Genomic DNA, 17,661 nt, shown 5'->3' on the forward strand with positions numbered 1-17,661 from the left:
ACCAGAAATGTCAACGTTGTAGTTAATGTCATCCGTATAATCGTATTCATTAGATAAGATACTGTCAATGTAACGTTGATTTTTAAAATTAATACATTTTTAGTACTAGAACGTCAATTTATTTTTTGAACAAAGAATAAATATTTGTCAAATAATAAATTTGTTAAATTAGATGTTAGATTAAAAAATCAATGAGATTCAAACCCCCTGTGATAGAGAACCACTTGCACTAGCACGTCCATGTTAAGTTGTTAATATAACACAGGTCGACTTTTAGCGGGTCAATTTCAAAAAGCCTACTCATTATAGAAGCTTGGGAGGGCCGGAAGGACCCATGAGTTGAGCCCACAGTCCACGAGGTGTCAATTCCCCATACTCAGCAGCAATCGAGAAAAACTTGTGCGAGACTCAACGTGCCATTTTCAATAGCACTACGATTCAATCAAAATTTGACATGTGATTAAATTTAAGTAAAATATCTTATTTACATAAAAACTAAAAAAATATTATTTTCGACATTAAAACAAATAAAACAAAAACACACATCCAAAGTTCATCCACAGGAAAAGCATGGAAGATAAACTTTTATATGGGTTGATGTTGATCAATTTCCTAAGTAAGGGATTAATTGGAATTGTATAGACTTTGGTCATGAAAACAATTACATATAATCGAATTCATATTCGTTTTTTTTTTTTTTTCAATGATGAATCATTTTCTACAAACACAAAACATTTCTCCTTTATTTTTCAAAGAATTAGACTAACCATGACAGGAAAATCTATAAGAATGGAAAATATAAAGCTTATTACCTCAAATTTTAGTCAAACGATACCGACATCCGCGCGGGAGAGTGAATTCTCAGATGATAGAGGATTACTTTAGTTGGGTGATTGGAGTCTACTTTTAATTTTACTAATTTTTATAATATATTTTTAATTTTTATGTAATTATGAAATCTTTAAAGGGTAACATAACTCTGAAATCATAATTAAAAATCTTACCATATGTTAAATTTTGATTGAGTCATAGTGCCATTAGGCATTATCCAATGGCAAGTTGAGTCCACACAAGTTTTTCTCGCAGCAATCAGTACTGGTTTGGTACTAAGGTGTTTTTATAAAAAAAATGGGTATAAAAAAAACTGGGCTCAAAAAAATGTTTGGTAAATACTTTAAAATAGCTTATTTTCACAGTTTTGGATGAAAAAAGTTGAAAACGTGAAGCAGCAAAAATGAACTTATTCTCACAGTAGAGCAAAAACAGTTTTTTTTTTCAATGCACATCAATACCAAACCAATCAGCACATCACCAGCTGTAGAGATTTCTCTAAGGGCGTGTTTACGTATCCGTAATCGGAATGAGAGTGTGGAATTGAATTCCGATTACGGAGTACTCCAGTATTTACTAAACATGGAGGGATCAAAAAAGCAGTGAGGCCCACACAAATTTTGGAATTCAATTCCTTGTATTGGTGGATTCCCTAGATATAGGTGGTAATCTAATTCCTGATTGTTTGGGCAATCGGAATGACACTTTTGTTCCTTTTATGCCCTCACTTACTTTTTTTATTTCCAAGACTATCCTTTATAAACCTATTAAAGTATATAAAATATTTGATTTGGGACAAGGGCATTTTAATAATCATACTAGTTTACATTCCGATTATGCTGAATTAGTAAACCGCTTTATGAAATTCTATTTCGATTCCAGAACATTTAAGTAAACAGCTTCAACAGGAATCTGATTCTGACTTCTCCTCAATTCAATTCCTCCTCAATTCAATTCCTCATATTTTCATTACTGTTACGTAAACTCTCCATAAATTCCAAAACGAACCCCAAACAAACCAACTATTTTCTCTTCCCTCCACCTTCCCACTCTCCGACTCATACAGCATTTCTTGGTCTACACACGATGAAGTGAATTGGGTCGGGTCTTCCACCAATGTCCGAAGAAGAAGATGATGAGAAAACCCATGGCCGTCATCTGCCACCCACCTGAGCCTTCCTCTTCCTCCTCCTGAAACCCTTTTATTCCGTTTCCTCCCCCGCCACCGCTCCTCTTCCCCTCTCCCCCGAACCGCACGATCTCTCCACCTAGCTCTTCTCCCTTCTCTCCCGCCCCAATTGGCAGCGCCACCCTTCCCTAAAAAAACTTGCCCCCTCCATATCCCCTTCCCATGTCTCCTCCGTCTTCGCTCTCAAACTCGACCCCCAAACGGCCCTCGGATTCTTCAACTGGATTGCCCTTAAACCCGGATACAAGCACACTGTCCAGTGCCATTCTTCCCTCCTCAACATTCTCCTTCCCAATGGGTTTCTCCAGGTCGCGCAAAAGATCCGAATTTCCATGATTAAGGCTTCCAGTTCCCCTCAAGATGCCGTTTTTGTGCTCGAATATTTGCGGGCATTGAATGGCGCCGAAGAGTTCGAGTTTAAGCTCACCCTCAGGTGCTACAATTTTCTTCTAATGTCATTGTCTAGGTTTTCCCTGTTTCAAGATTTGAAAGCTCTGTACTTGGAGATGTTAGACGATATGGTTTCGCCAAATCTGCATACTTTTAATACCATGATCAATGCTTACTGTAAATTGGGTAATGTGGCTGAGGCAGACTTGTATTTCAGTAAGATAGGGCAGGCGGGTTTGCACCCCGATACGTTTACCTAAACTTCTCTGATACTGGGGCATTGCTGGAATAAGGATGTGGATAGCGGTTGTAGTGTTTTCAAGCTAATGCCACAAAAGGGTTGTCAAAGAAATGAGGTTTCCTATACTAATTTGATTCATGGGTTTTGTGAGGCTGATCGGATCGATGAGGCTCTCAAGTTGTTTTCTCAAATGGGGGAGGATAATTGTTTTCCGACTGTGCGTACATTTACAGTTCCTATTTGCGCCTTGTGTAAATTGGGAAGGAAAATAGAAGCTATGAATCTGTTTAAAGAGATGATGGAAATGGGTTGTGAACCAAATGTTCATACTTATACCGTGCTCATTGATAGCATGTGTAAGGAAAATAAGCTTGATAAGGCAAGAAACTTGCTAAACAAGATGTTGGAGAAAAGGTTGGTTCCTAATGTTGTCACGTACAACGCAATGATTGATGGGTACTGCAAGGAGGGAGCAGCTGAGGCTGCACTTGGTATTTTGGCTTTGATGGAATCGAGTAATTGTTTTCCAAATGCTCGGACGTACAATGAATTGATTTGTGGATTTTGTAAAAGGAAAAATATACACCAGGCAATGGCACTGCTTGGTAAGATGCTTGATTGGAAACTCTCACCAAGCCTATATACATATAACTCATTAATCCATGGGCAGTGTGAAATAGGTCATTTGGAGAGTGCTTATAGGCTGCTTAATTTGATGAAAGAAAGTGGTTTGGTTCCTGACCAATGGTCTTACAATTCTCTCATAGACACACTCTGTAAGAAGGGGAGACTGGAAGAAGCTCATGCCCTGTTTGATTCTCTCAAAGAGAAAGGCATAAAGTTGAATGACGTGATCTTTACTGCTTTGATTGATGGTTATTGCACGGTTGGGAAAATCGACGATGCCCATTCTTTGTTTGATAGAATGCTTGCAGAAGACTGTTTGCCGAACTCATACACTTACAATACCTTGATAGATGTGTTGTGCAAAGAAGGAAGACTGAAGGAAGCATTATCACTGGTAGAAAAGATGGTAAGTATTGGTGTGAAAGCTACAGTTCATACTTATACAATTCTAATTAAACAAATGTTGAAGGAAGGGGACTTTGACCATGCTCATGGGCTTTTAAACCAGATGGTTAGTTCTGGCAATCATCCTGACCTATTTACTTACACCACCTTTGTTCATGCATATTGCGGCATAGGAGATGTAGAAGAGGCAGAGAAATTGATGATTAAGATGAATGAAGAAGGAATTGTAGCAGATTCGTTGACTTACACATTACTAATTGATGGATATGGACGCATGGGATTAATTGATTGTGCATTTGATGTTCTTAAGCGCATGTTTGATGCTTCTTGTGATCCTTCGCATTATACCTATTCCTTTCTGATCAAACATTTTTCAATGAAAAGTTGACAGAGACAAGGAATAATATAGTGGGAATGGATTTGATCTCAAATGTCTCCTTAATTGATGTTGCTGATGTGTGGAAGATATTGGATTTTGACATTGCTTTAGACCTTTTTGAAAAAATGACTGGACATGGTTGTGCACCCAGTACCAACACTAATGACAAACTTATAGTAGGTCTTTGCAAAGAGAGGCGCTTGGAAGAAGCCCAGAAGTTATACAGTCATATGAAAGAGAGGGAAGTTTCTCCCAGTGAGGATATTTATAATTCTCTTCTTAACTGTTGCTGTACATTGCAAAAGTATGGAGAGGCAGCAATCTTGGTGGATGCGATGATTGAGGGTGGTTATTTACCGACATTGGAGTCCTCCACGTTGCTTGTATGTGGGCTTCTTGATGAAGAGAAGAGTGAGAAGGCAAAAGCAGTTTTTTGTACTTTGCTTCATTGCAAATATAATTACGATGAAGTAGCTTGGAAAGTTCTCTTTGATGGTTTACTTAAGAGGGGTCTTGGCAATATATGCTCTGAGCTCGTAAGCATCATGGAGAAGATGGGTTGCCGGCTTCATCCTCAGACATATTCAATGTTGATTGAGGGAATCGATAGTCTGTAAAACTGCTGGATTTTTTTTTCTTCTGGGATTTAATTCTTTATCTGTGAGCACTACTGCAAGCAAAGTGATTTTAAACCTTATATTCCCAGAGATCTGGTAAGCACTGTGAATTGTGAATACAGAGTGTTCACACTATAAGATGCCACAAAGCTCATTATTTATGTCTCGGGAGAATATGATGCTGGATTTGTAGTCTTTATTTGCGCTGTGAATGTACCGTCTCTTCAGTGAGCGCATATATGTTTCTCTGGGACGAGGACCTCAGCATTGAGGATTTTGACTCAAAATGGTCAGTATAACCAGTACAATCTGGTAAAACGTTCTTAGCATCTATGTGGTAACTGCTGTTATATTTCACTGTTTTGGCTGATTTGATTTTTTAGATAACTGATGCATGAAATAGCCAGAGACTTATGCATCCTTATTTCCTGCTCACTAGCCAGTAGCCACTAGGTACTAACTGCAAATTGGGAATTGGAAATATTAGAATTTTATGCTTTTGTTTGATGTGGGTGCACAAGAAGTTAAGACCTAAAATGGTGGAATGTCAAATAACAGTTTCAAAGCCATTCGGCCAACGCTTTATATAAAAGAAAATTGGGCACTGGCTTTACATTTGACACATAGACAAATGTGAATGTACATTTAGGCATGATAAATTTCCCACACAAAATTAGAAGGGGGATATTGAAAGGTGTTTGATGTATAAAAGTGATGGTGAAAGTACAAATCCTTTGCTGCTTCAGTTTCAACTTCACCATGCTTGGCAAATATTTGTTTTGGGAGGTAACTGATTGCTTATTTTGTGCTGGCAGGACGATCTCAGCTTTGGCGCTGATGTTCGATGTTGTTCACTCTTCATTCCATGTATTCGTTTGCACAAGTGAGTAAATTAGTAATGCCCTTCCTCCTCAGAAAAAGATTCGAAAACATGTGTGCTTGAATTCTTTGTTAATTTGTTTTCTTGCATTGACAATGGAAACGCGTCATCTTTTTGTAATTTCAAACAGTCTCGGTCCCTTTAAAGTCAATAATAGGCCAAAAGTAAGCCTATCATTTTCTTCCAGTGCAACCACTTATCTAGTTAGTGTGACTTATCGGGTTGGTAGGATGCTGGTCCTGTATTGCAATGAAGATCGCGTGCGGTAAAAGGGGTTAGCAGTGTTTGTTTGCCCCATGCATATGCCAACTATATTAGCAAACCAAATGCAAGAATGCAAGGTCGGTGGTCGCCATTCTTATACTCATCAGAAAACAGAAATCAGTACTGTACGGCTGTGATTGTGCGTGCAGATTATCGGGCGCAGAACCAGCTGAGCTGGGGGAGCTTGGACGGAATTGGCTGGTATTTATTCGATCGTACAGCCTTACCTGCTGACATGATATATCTCAAACAATGTATAGTATTTTCCTGATGATTTCAGACAGCTGATGACAAATATTTCAAGTAAAGGACGACGTATGGTTCCCACGTAATGCAATCCCGTTTAAAAAGATTGTCCAGTAGAGGACGTATGGTTGTACATTTCTTCAGGTAAATTATTAGTGTTCATCAAATTGCATTTGTGTATACAGCAACCTCATTATCTCTGCTCCTACAAGCTTTCGTTTCTTTCTATTTGCAACGGGTTCGATTTGTGCGTGTCATCCTCATCCTTGTAGTTGTTTCGACCCCACCCCGACTCATGAGGACATCACCAATCTGGAAGCTGAATCAGATTGGTTGTTGGCTAATTAAAGCAAACTAATTGGTAATCATACTACTAATTCTCAACAAACTGGATTTGGATGTGGCTTACACCAAGAAACCAAAGTTGATGGAGGCGATCATTAACGAGACATTGCTTCAAATTCCCAAGCATAAAGTGGCAGCAATGAGAGAGGAAGTCATAAGATTGATTCCGAGAGTGATATATGCAGATCCAAGGGCATCCAGATTGGAGACAGTTGAAGATGCATTCGAAATAGCAGTTAAGTGAGTGCTTGGCAAAGTACAGAAAACTAGGAAGGACATGAAAGAGGGTAGAGATCCTGGTAATGCTTTCTGGGAAACAAACCCTACTGAATTCGATATGCCTAAGCTCGGGATGAGGGGAAGAAAATTTAAACAGAAGTATAACTGAGTGTTTATTAATAAGCGACAATCGTGTTACAATGCAGGTATTTCCAAAAGTTAAATCACATTTGAATTTGGAATTAGCTTTCTCTACATTTATGTAGTACCTTCCCTTACCTAATTGTATACCAGAAAAGAATGTAGAGTGATGAATGATTACTTTTATCCGCCATCGAGGTCCTTAGCATGAGCAAGCATACATTAGGTTACAATGTTGGCAAACCTGTCTCCTGTTTGGAACTTCAGGACCTCGGTTTCCACACCAGCAATTAGCTACTGGGGCTAATTAATCAAACCTTACAGCGAGCCGATTTAGCTGCTACTTTGCTTTGCATCGCGGATGTGGAACATAAGCTGCAAGATATGCAACTTCAGACCAATCATAGAAATAGAGCAGACACACGCACTACGATATATATACAATTGTCTGCTTATGTAAATGTTCGAGTTTAGAGTATATATCAGAAACAAAACTGAACGAAATCCTGAAACGTCATTTTGATACAAGATAAATATAAGCCCAAAATACATAAGAAAATATCTGGATTCCTGATGACTAGGTTCCATTATATTTAGGCATGCGAAGAAATCGTGAAAATAAACTATAAAATAAATTTTTTTTATGCATTTTCCATCTCAAAACTTCACATTGTGCCTTAACTCTGCAAAACTAATTCTTAAAGGCGACATATTTAAACTTCACCGTTAAAGAAATAAGCAGATAATTGAGACATTACCTTTGTCCCTACATAAAATGTCAAAAGCATGCCTGCCAAAACGGGAAGCCCTGTACAAAGAATATCATCAGTCCCCTCAGAAGCAGCATTGTATAAGGATAACAAGAAACCTCAGGAAATGAAATTTCAAGTTACCTTCTCGTTGAAGGAATTGAGAAATCAACCAACTAATCCCAGATGGTCCAATAACAAAACCAACAAGGTTTGCTACCTGCATAAACATTGAATGCTTGTATTGTTAGCATTTACGAATTCTTGTAAACACATAAGGTGATTTCCAGTTTGCAATACCCACTAGTTTGGCAAATGCATATAACACAATACATTTTTAAGTGCTAGGACACTGAAACCAGTGGGATGTGCAAAAGAACCATTGCAAAAATGAAAATGTTAGGCTACCCTTCGCTCTTTAAACGCATATGTTTCAATAAACTGTCACTGTAAAAAAGGCCTTATGTGGCTTGAATCATTTAGCCTTTCAAAAGAGAAAAAGGTAGACAAATTTTGCAAAGGGAAGGAAAAGACTACTAAATGTTTATATTTGACAAGTGGAGAATTTCAGATATATAAGCATCATCAAATTAGTCTGAAAAAAATAGAGCAAAATGACCTTATTATTACTTCCATTTCACTCAAGTAAAAGTGCAAATATCTAAATTCAATACCAGCATCAACAGGAATATAAAAATAGTTATGATTGGTATATGCTTTAATCAAATACAGGATACAGACCATGAGACAAGTGATAGTAACTGCACCAGCAACCGCACTAAGTTCACGAACAACAAATTCCCCATGAGTACTCTTAACCTGACAACAAATACATGACAAAATAATTAGTAAGCTCGACAGATAAAAATAAAGGTTAACATACTCCTCTTCTCTTCGTCTCCCTCCCCTTCTCATCAAATAAGCTTCGCATATGTGTAAGTATAAAATAATGAACTACAACGAGAGAAATCACAAAGCAAAAGGGTTGCCAACATGGTCGAGTTCCAGAGCAAGTTTGCGATTTTTCTTACAAAATCTTCAGGGTGCGTTTGTTGCACCGGACTATCTCGGACTGGACTAGCTTTATAGACTCAGTTGGACTGGCTTAGACTAGACTAAGACCTGGTTTGGTACTGAGGTGATTCTGAAAAAAGCTGGTATCAAAAAAAGCTGGGAGCTGTTTTTGTGTTTGGTAATCATTCAGCTTCAGTTTTTTTTTCACAGTTTTGGGTGAAAAAAAGCCAAAAACAAGAAGCTGCAAAACCTAGCTTTGAAAAATCGGCTTTTTTTCACATCTGTTTTGCATAAAAGTTTACCAAACACTATAATACTGTTTTTTTTTTTCAAAAGCACTTTTACAAAAAAGTTTACCAAACACTCTGCTGCTTTATTTCACAGCCGCTTATTCTCACAGCACAGCAGAATCAGCTTTTTTTAAAAGCACAGCAATACCAAACCAGCCCTAAGCTGGATTGACTTAGTGAAGCATTTCGTTTAAAGTCGGACTAAAAAGCATAATTAAGGACAAAAAGGAAAAAATTAGTTTTTGTTAACAAAACTTCCTCCAGAATTTTCTAATGCAAAGAAATTGAACCCAACATCAAAATTTTTCTGTAGAATCCAACTACACCTAGCAACCAAATTTTACATTCTCTCAAAAATGTGATTTGAACCCTCAAATTTTACATTCTCTCAACCCAAAAACAAAACTTTCCAATAAATCAATGGAACCCAAAAGCCTAGCTGAAAACCCATCGAATTTTTCGATTGGGAACTCAACTTTCTATTGAATTAACACTCATATGAATTAGAAGAACCCAGATAAAAATCACATTGATTTTTCGAACTTTCAAACTCATCTTTCCATTGATTTTCAATCTTTCCTCATTTTCCAAATTACCCCTCCAATCCTCTCTCTCTCCCTCCCCCCTCAAACTGTCAAATGTGCCCCAAAAACTTAACCCCTTTTCAGGAAGCCAAACATCTGCTTTCTCGAAAAGAGAGAGAAAGCACTGAAATTTCCACAGAGCTCCAAGACTTGTCGTCAAATTCATTGCGATTTCTCAACTGGGGACTCGAAATTCAACCTGGAAGTGGGCGTCCGCCATGGCCAACCTCTCGATCTGCTTCTCGGCTCGCAGCGTCGGCAGTTTCTCCACCAACACGCCGATTTTTGCTGTAACATCCACCGATAGTGGCGCCGCTTCAGCTGTGAGCTGCAGTTCCCCTCCCCCCCGACTTGGGCCACGAAAGAGCAAGCAACGCGACGCCCTGGTGACAGCGCCATAGAAGAAGCGGGGACTGTATGTCAGTGAGCAAAACTTGGGGATTGGATGTCGGCCTTCCTCTCTAGTCCCCCTTAATACCAAGCGAAAGCTTGGGATTAGATAGCCTGCTTTAGCGAACCCCGGAGGGCCTCGTAATCGAGACGAGTCCCATTTATTTTAGTCCGAGGACATACCAAACATAGTATTATAGTCCTACTTAAGCCAGTCCCTCCTAAGGAGGTGAAACAAACGCACCCTCAAAGTACAAGATTAAGTCCACGATTTTTTTTCCCCTAAAGCTTGAAAGTCAGGGTACATGCTTCAAATTGATTACCATCCAACAAATCAGAAACCCCTAATCCGCAAGCCAACAACAGCTAACTGATTGGGTTTATGGGAGGTACGAGAATTGGGATGATCATCCTCCCATTAGTAAAACCAAACAAAAGAAAAACAGCAAAGGTAATAGGAACAAAGAGGTCACCTGAAATGCATTGGTTGCTGATTTCAGTATCATTTCCGGAATAAAAAATAAGCATGTCAGCCATGCCCACGAAAGAAGCTTCCTAATGCCAAAGATAAAAATTAAGTTAGAATAAGGAACAAATTTCAATAAGGCTCTACTCCCATTTGACAGAAAGCTAAGATGTATTCAATAAGAAAAATTCAACAGCCAGCAACAAGTACCATTCTAGATCATGCCAAATGGCAACAAATGTGAATACAACCCATACATTGAGAAGCTTCCTCCGAGTGCCCCCAAGAGGAATGTACAAATACCTATTGTTTTCATGTCCCAAACAAACATGTCAGAGTTAGAAACAGGATTACAAGAGAAATTCAAAGCACAACAGGTTGAAAGTTTCACCTCACAAGCCATTTGTTGTAGGAAGCATGCCAGTTCTTCCAAAAAGTTTCCAAGTTGTAGCAATTATTTATACACCTCGGCATATTCTCAGGGGCCTCAATGCCACATATCTGCAGTAATTAGAAAAAAAAATCATTGTCCCACTGCAAAGCAATATCAATAATAAAAGATACAACTAATTTATAGTAGACGGACAATCCAGCAGTAAACGCCAAAGTTCAGAAGAAATATAAAAAAAAATATTATTGACATATACACACCAGTGACCAGAACCGGAAATAGCGCCATATCAGAAAAAACTTTAGCCACATGAAGATTAAAACCTGCACCATCATAAGAAAGTAAATCACCTTTACCTAAGCCAAAACAAATAGATGAAGTCACCTAACAACTAGAATGGAAATCCAGACAAAGTGAAACGAAAATACTAAAAGACCCAATTAAAAAAAGGGTCTGATAAAAGTTCACCAAATAAGTTATTATATCTAGGTAAAGTAACCAAGTAAATTTACTTTGCGGCAGACTGCAGAGTGTATGAGTATGGTGAGGAACTTGAAAATACTTGCATAAGCAATTCTTACATCATATCTATGAGGAATGTAAAGATTACAATTTAATGATTGATAGTATTACAAATGAACTTATTACAAATAACAATTTGGGGATTGATTTAACTTTTAATAACTAACTCTCTCATGCATTTTCTTTGCTCAAAGAAGGTTATGGATACCATGTATTTTAAGATATACTTGTTCATTATTTTTTATATTCTCATAAGTAGGAACTATCACATTATTAAACATTTAGTCCATGCACAAAGAGTCCAAGGTAGGTGTGTTTTGTATATTCTGGAATTAATTACTACATTACCACCTCAAATTAAAAGTACATTATGCTGCTTCATAGTGTATTTCAATCATATAAAAAGCTTGAGATAGTAAAATTCTAATCATCAAAGACCTTGATACTGTAGGATCATCTCTTACCCCATATCCAATAATAAACACATCCATAGGGTATAACTCTTTCCACATGCCACTAATAGGTACAGAAAAAGAGAACCTAGTTAATATCCAAAAGATAGAATACACACATGCATGGGTGTGCGGGCAGACACACATACACGATACAGGGTGTATCTTTAACTAGATACTCACCTGATTGCAAACGCATTGTAATAAAAAAGATGTGTCATTAATTCCATCAGAAGAAGACTGAACACCCAGCGCAAACCATACCAAGCAATGTCTTTAGCTGAAAAGTTATTTTGAGGAACATCCAACTGAAAGAACATTGCAATAAAGGTAAATACTGAGACTCTGTAGAACAAACAAGCACGGACTATCATCTCCAACAATATGGGAAGCACGTCCAGTGCACTTGGCAATCCATAAATGACCAAATATTTCAAATTATTAAAAAAAAAAAAACAGTACCAATATTGAAAGTGACAGACCTGTGAGGCAAATGCATTGAAGCTTACAATCGGCCCAGTAAGATAAAGAGGTGCATACACCAAATAAGCAAGGTAAGTCGTAAAGGCATACATGTCATTCTGGACACCTCTCTCCTGAGTATAACAAACACATTTATGAACACATGGAAAATCCATTTGGATGAAAGTTGATTTAAGGATCCACCAACTGCAATAATACTAGGCTCGCACTTAAGTAGAAGGCATAAGCTAACCTGTAAAACATGGTAACAAGTTTTCCCTGATTTACAAATATTGCAACGCTGAATGTGTTTCTGCATACAAGACCAAGAAACATTAGCACTTTGTAAATAGCTAAAGTGCAAAGTATTAAATCCTTGACAATAATCGGCATGCATGAATAAGCAGAGAAAATCCATCAGAATGAACTAGAAATCACCAAGATTCACAGTAATTACATTAAACAAAAGAGGGTTGCTGAAAGTATGTTAATGGATACTGGCACATGAATTGGCCTAAGAATTTGTAGTTAATACTACACTAAATTCTGTTAACATAGTAACTGGCAAGCCTGTGAAGGACAATGTTAAAGTACCATTGAGTGCAACCACAGAAAACTAACTAGATATCAACTTCAAAAGCAAGCTGCAGAGCAAGAACATTGAAAACATGCAGGGTTGAGTGATGTGAAAGTAATAACCACTCTTGACTCTCATCCATAGAACAAGCTGGAAAGAAAAATACCATAAAGTTCTAAAACAAAAAGTAACACAAGTTTTTTATTATTTCAGTTTCAGGCCACAATCATAGGTGGGCTGGAGACTAACCTCTAAGTCAAACCAGTTTGGCATATACAAAGAGGCCTAATAGGCTTTCAGAGGAAAAAATTAATCTCCTAAAAGGGTTTTAATGTATTAATTACATGGTGTATTTTAGGTTCATTGTTTTGGAGTCTCATATTCAATGTCTTTGAGTCTCTTATTGTCACATGATTAGGTGTTGTGAATTTTCTTTTAGGATTTCAAAGTGTATTAGCTGTGAGGCTAGATTTTTTTCTAATTTCTATGTAAAGTGAATCCAATACACCAATGGTTTTTGCCAAAGGCCAGAGAGTGATCCCAGATCACTCTTTTCTTCCTTTCTCTTACTAGTGTCCCGCATCACCACCATAACCAGAAGCGTTGGACGGTTAGTAATATCGTTTCCATGTAGACTCCGTGACAAAGTAATCCTATAAAATACATGCTAGAAAAAAAAGGGGGAGGGACAGAACAGAGAAGATAGCATACAGATCACAGCTCAAAGGAACACAAATACCTTATGGTCAAAACGAGAATCTCGATGTGCCCAATGGTAATCATAGCCAAAGCTTATCATCCGCAAAACAACTGTCACAAACAACCAGAATAAGAGATAAAAAAAAATATCACAAATATATACTAAAGTATAAAAGCAGGTTGCAACATAGATTTGTGGCTACATGGTAGATTTGTGTCTACATAGGTATGCACGTATTTCATGAAAGGTCATATGCACATGATATGGAAAAGAAGATGAATACACAGTAATGAAAGTATGATAACTGGAATTAAAATGTCAAAACAATAATGAGGAAAGCACAATACCAAAGTTAAAGCAAATGTGCCATCTAAAGGTGCCCCGAAAGTTGTCCAAATATGCCCAGCGTTGCCTACATAATAATATGCAGAACCAGTAAGCAGATATATCACAATTTATCTGTTAAGTACCCAATGAAGTGCTAAATGGCCTAGCCCAGCCAACAAAACTCACCCAATTATGGAGAATGAATATCCTTCATAAACACGATTGCACAGAAGAAAGAATATGTTGAAAATCCAAAATACAAAAGGGAAGTACTTTGTTCGTGCAAATATCTGCAAAAACACAAGTCCAGTAATGTATGGCAAGAACTCAAAACAGTAGTGCATAACTCTAACAAAGAAAGAAGCAAAATGAACTATTGGAATAGACTCAAAAACAGTAGCCCATATGATGAATCTGGTAAATCATACAAGAAGTTTGCAATTATAAATTTTTTTTTTTTTTGTGGGGTTGGAACTAGAATATTTCCATCAAAGCCCCAGTAAATTTTTATTTTTTATAAGAAACACAAAATTTATTAAAATGAGAAAGAATGTAATTGTATATAATAAGCTTAAACAGTTAACATTTGAGCAATAAGGTACAATGCAGAACTTTTAACTCCTAGAAGCACAATGAGTATGATGGCATAAAGTGCACAAACCATCAACTGTTACGCCAACAATACATAAAAAACAAGTTTTGACCTTTTAAGCCTAAAAATGTTGGAAAACAAATTCTTCACAAGAAATCACGTTGTTTTGGAAGCTGACCAATATTCTTTATGTATTCATAACACATACTTTAGACTTTATGTAGGACCTGTATATATCAGAAAACAAACCTAATTCAAGAAAAATATTGCAATACAAATATAAACAGAAAAAAGATTAACGATAATGTGATAAACAAGAAGGGAACTATTATTGGCAGTCGGCACCCCAAAAATCTAATTGTACACTCCTCATAAGAGTATTTTTCTTTCTAAATATAGAAAGTGTGGAGTGCACTTTTAGATTTTTGGAGTGACAATAACAACTCCCTAAAAGAAAATGCATTGCATTATGTATCCAAGCATGAATGGAGCTCACCTTTACCAAAAGAAAATTCATTGAAGCGATTGCAAGGATAAATATAATGCTTGCAAAAACAACGGAAGTCAGATAACTGCACCTCCTACAAAAGAGCATATAATCCAAGTACAGTTATGAAGGTAAGACATACCAGGCTTCATGCAGATATGCTAGGTATGTGAAAGAAATCAAAATCCAAATAATGGACATCCCTCTTGCTTTTAAATGAAAGCTTGTCCTCAGCAAATTAGCAATCAACGTGAACATTGTGAAAACACCAGTAAGAACAGGAAAATTTCCTCGAAAGTTTCTCCATTGAGCATCAGAAACATCCTAAGCAGAAAAAAGAAAGGTGCTTTTCAGGTAAGAACAGGAATATCAGAGAATAAAACTTGTATCGTTTTGTTAGAATTTTCAGTACATCCAATGTTTTTAACACCATGGTACTGCAGTAAATCAACACACGAACAAGAGTCATATATAGAAACGGAGTAATGCTTCTGGAATTTGAAAATCTATCTGCTAGTGATAACTTCTGCCTCAATCTAATTCACATTTCCAGCCTCAGGAAACTTTCCAAAGGTTGAGCATTAATGTGCTCTGATCCCCTATTTTCCAAACCATTATTTCCAAAGATAATAATTGCGAAGGAATAGAATTTACGTACAAACATACATCATACACACACACACACACACGTTATATATATATATATATATATATATATATATATATATTCAAACACCATGCCATTTGAAGGGCACCACTGGCCCTTCGGGCAACACTCTAAATTTCGTCCAACTCCTTGTTTAGCCAGCTCAAAACTCAAGAGCTAAACGCTAATCCCTAAAACCCGACTCCACACCACAAACAACTAATCGAAAAACTTAAAAAAGAAACCGGGAAACACACACACACACACACACACACACAGAACTAAACCGCCCGAACAGCGGCATGTCACAGTCCACTTCAGAATTTACATATACAGAACAGTTAAACTGCACCAGAGCACTTTCCCAATTATCTGAAGTAGAATTTCCGACGTTATTTTTGAACAAAAAAAACTGAATTTATAAAAAGAAAATAAAAAGTAATGAAATTGAAGGAAGAAACCCACGTTGAGGCGATGAGGAATGAGCCATCCAGGGCGCAAACCGAAGAGCTTAGCATGATGATCTGCGTATCAGAAAAATGGGTTTTCAATAAATAAATAAAGACAAAGAAGAAAATAGATGAAGAAATGGATGATACCGCACCGCGCGAGAGTTGGAGGGATCGATGGATGATGAAGGCATAGAAAGCAGCTGCGTAGAGAATGAGAAATCCCACCTCTCCTTTCAACAACTTCATAGCTGCTGCTGCTGCTTCTGCTTCCTCTCTCCTGAATTTCAAAATTTGATTTTGTTGTGTGGTTTGATCTTGGTGACCAACAACGGCACCATCTCTCTCGTTTCTGATCTGCTCTCTCTGTTTTGTTTAAAGGGGACAGTTGAAGTCCTTCTACTGCCACCTAATAGTAAAAGAGATCTTATAATGCCGATAATTACCAGTCTGCCACTATTTCACTACCAAAATTCGGAAATTCTTACACGAGAAAATTGTAGTAATGATTTCTCAATTAAAAATTCGTGATCATTGGTGCTCTAACTCATCAAAATGTGTAGTTATGATAATTTTCCTCAACTCTTTTAAAACTTTCGTTAAAATAAGTCATGTGTTACGCGTGAGGCTGAATCAAGGGTCAAATATAGAAATCTGAGAAAAATTATAACAATGTTTTTTCAACTTTTACCCGATTTGAGAAATGGTCACTTAGTAATTTTGAGAAATGCTCCAATTGAGTTACTGTTGAGAAATCATTTCTACCATTTTCTCTTATAGGGACTTTCATTTACACGCTCAATTTTGAAAGAAACATTTCAATGTGTCGGGAATACGATCTGAAACACAAAAATTCTACAAAGCGAGTGGTTTTTATTTACATTAGCAAGTGCCCACACACACTGTATAAAGAATTTCATTTTATTTTATATATTTATTATGAAATGGGATTAGTTTTTAAAATTCTAAAAAAAAAAAAATTAGTTATGAAAATTGAAATAACGATGAGAACTTTCTTGGAATACTTTTTGTTTTTCACTTTATTTTTTGTTTAATTTTTAAATAGAACATGTTATACTCATTTGGTTGTGAGGAGTCAAATTTATGTTCATGTAATTACTAAATTTATCCTATTTTCTTATTTGAGTTCAATTTTGGTAAGGAAGTTAAAATGGTAATTTTATAGTATTTTGATTGTTGTTGAATATTTATTTTAAGAAAAATCAATGAAAATAGTTTGAAAATTTTGAGTTTTAACGATAAAGATCAAATAAATAATACAAGGATTAACTTTTTAGTGTAAAAATATAAATTTTCGTTCAAATTAATAGTATTAATAACTTTTCGTTAAAATTTCTATTATTTTAATAGGCAGGTTAGATTAGGGGTGGAAAAAATTCCCAAAAATTCTGAACCGAACCGAAAAAATCCCGATCCCAAACCAAAAATTTCCCAAACCGAAATTCCCGAAATTTTTGGGATGCTATCCCGAACCGATCCCAAAATTTCGGTATGGGATTCGGGATTGGTTTCTCGATATTTCGGGAATCCCATACCGAACCGAAAATATATAATATTAATTATTATATATATATTATTCTTTTATAATTGATGCTAGTAGTTTCTAATTCATGCTCTGCAACCTGGAATGCCCTACACCTTGCATATTTTTCATGTTTTGTTTGATATTCATGTGGATTTTATTATTGCTGCTGCCATGGCTGATGATTTTAGAAGGCTTGATTCTTTTGTCTCTCAACATATTGCAAAAAGGGTTTAATTAATTTGA

The 17,661-nt window shown here is 36.7% G+C and overlaps 1 protein-coding gene and 1 pseudogene across 1 annotated transcript; one reads left to right on the forward strand and one right to left on the reverse strand.

The window, feature by feature from the left end:
* The first annotated feature begins 1,827 nt into the window (after positions 1 to 1,827).
* On the forward strand, positions 1,828 to 5,280 carry LOC137708327 (pentatricopeptide repeat-containing protein At5g65560-like; annotated as a pseudogene).
* Positions 5,281 to 6,790: 1,510 nt separating this feature from the next.
* Positions 6,791 to 16,227, reverse strand: LOC137738173 (membrane-bound O-acyltransferase gup1-like). Its single transcript, XM_068477801.1, has 19 exons — positions 16,028 to 16,227; positions 15,889 to 15,947; positions 14,920 to 15,101; positions 14,787 to 14,835; positions 13,885 to 13,988; positions 13,719 to 13,783; positions 13,411 to 13,481; positions 12,348 to 12,407; positions 12,115 to 12,228; positions 11,816 to 11,940; positions 11,645 to 11,696; positions 10,919 to 10,981; positions 10,659 to 10,768; positions 10,478 to 10,570; positions 10,275 to 10,356; positions 8,265 to 8,342; positions 7,668 to 7,743; positions 7,533 to 7,582; positions 6,791 to 7,149 (listed from the first exon to the last, which is right to left on the reverse strand). Exons 1-19 carry the CDS (start codon positions 16,119 to 16,121, stop codon positions 7,108 to 7,110), a joined length of 1,569 nt encoding a protein of 522 aa, XP_068333902.1. The 5' UTR covers positions 16,122 to 16,227; the 3' UTR covers positions 6,791 to 7,107.
* Between the last annotated feature and the right edge of the window lie 1,434 nt (positions 16,228 to 17,661).

The sequence above is a fragment of the Pyrus communis genome, chromosome 1, assembly GCF_963583255.1.
Source record: "Pyrus communis chromosome 1, drPyrComm1.1, whole genome shotgun sequence".
In the NCBI taxonomy this organism is placed as follows: Eukaryota; Viridiplantae; Streptophyta; class Magnoliopsida; order Rosales; family Rosaceae; genus Pyrus; species Pyrus communis.

Bases quoted from the DNA above. Each gene is read 5' to 3' on its own strand.
- LOC137738173 (XM_068477801.1), bottom strand. From the start codon at position 16,121: ATGAAGTTGTTGAAAGGAGAGGTGGGATTTCTCATTCTCTACGCAGCT. The intron at 12,229-12,347 runs GTTAGCTTATGC...TGTTATACTCAG, and splicing joins CTTGTTACCATGTTTTACAG to GAGAGAGGTGTCCAGAATGA. The intron at 10,357-10,477 runs GTACTTGTTGCT...CTTTGGCATTAG, and splicing joins ATTTGGCATGATCTAGAATG to GAAGCTTCTTTCGTGGGCAT.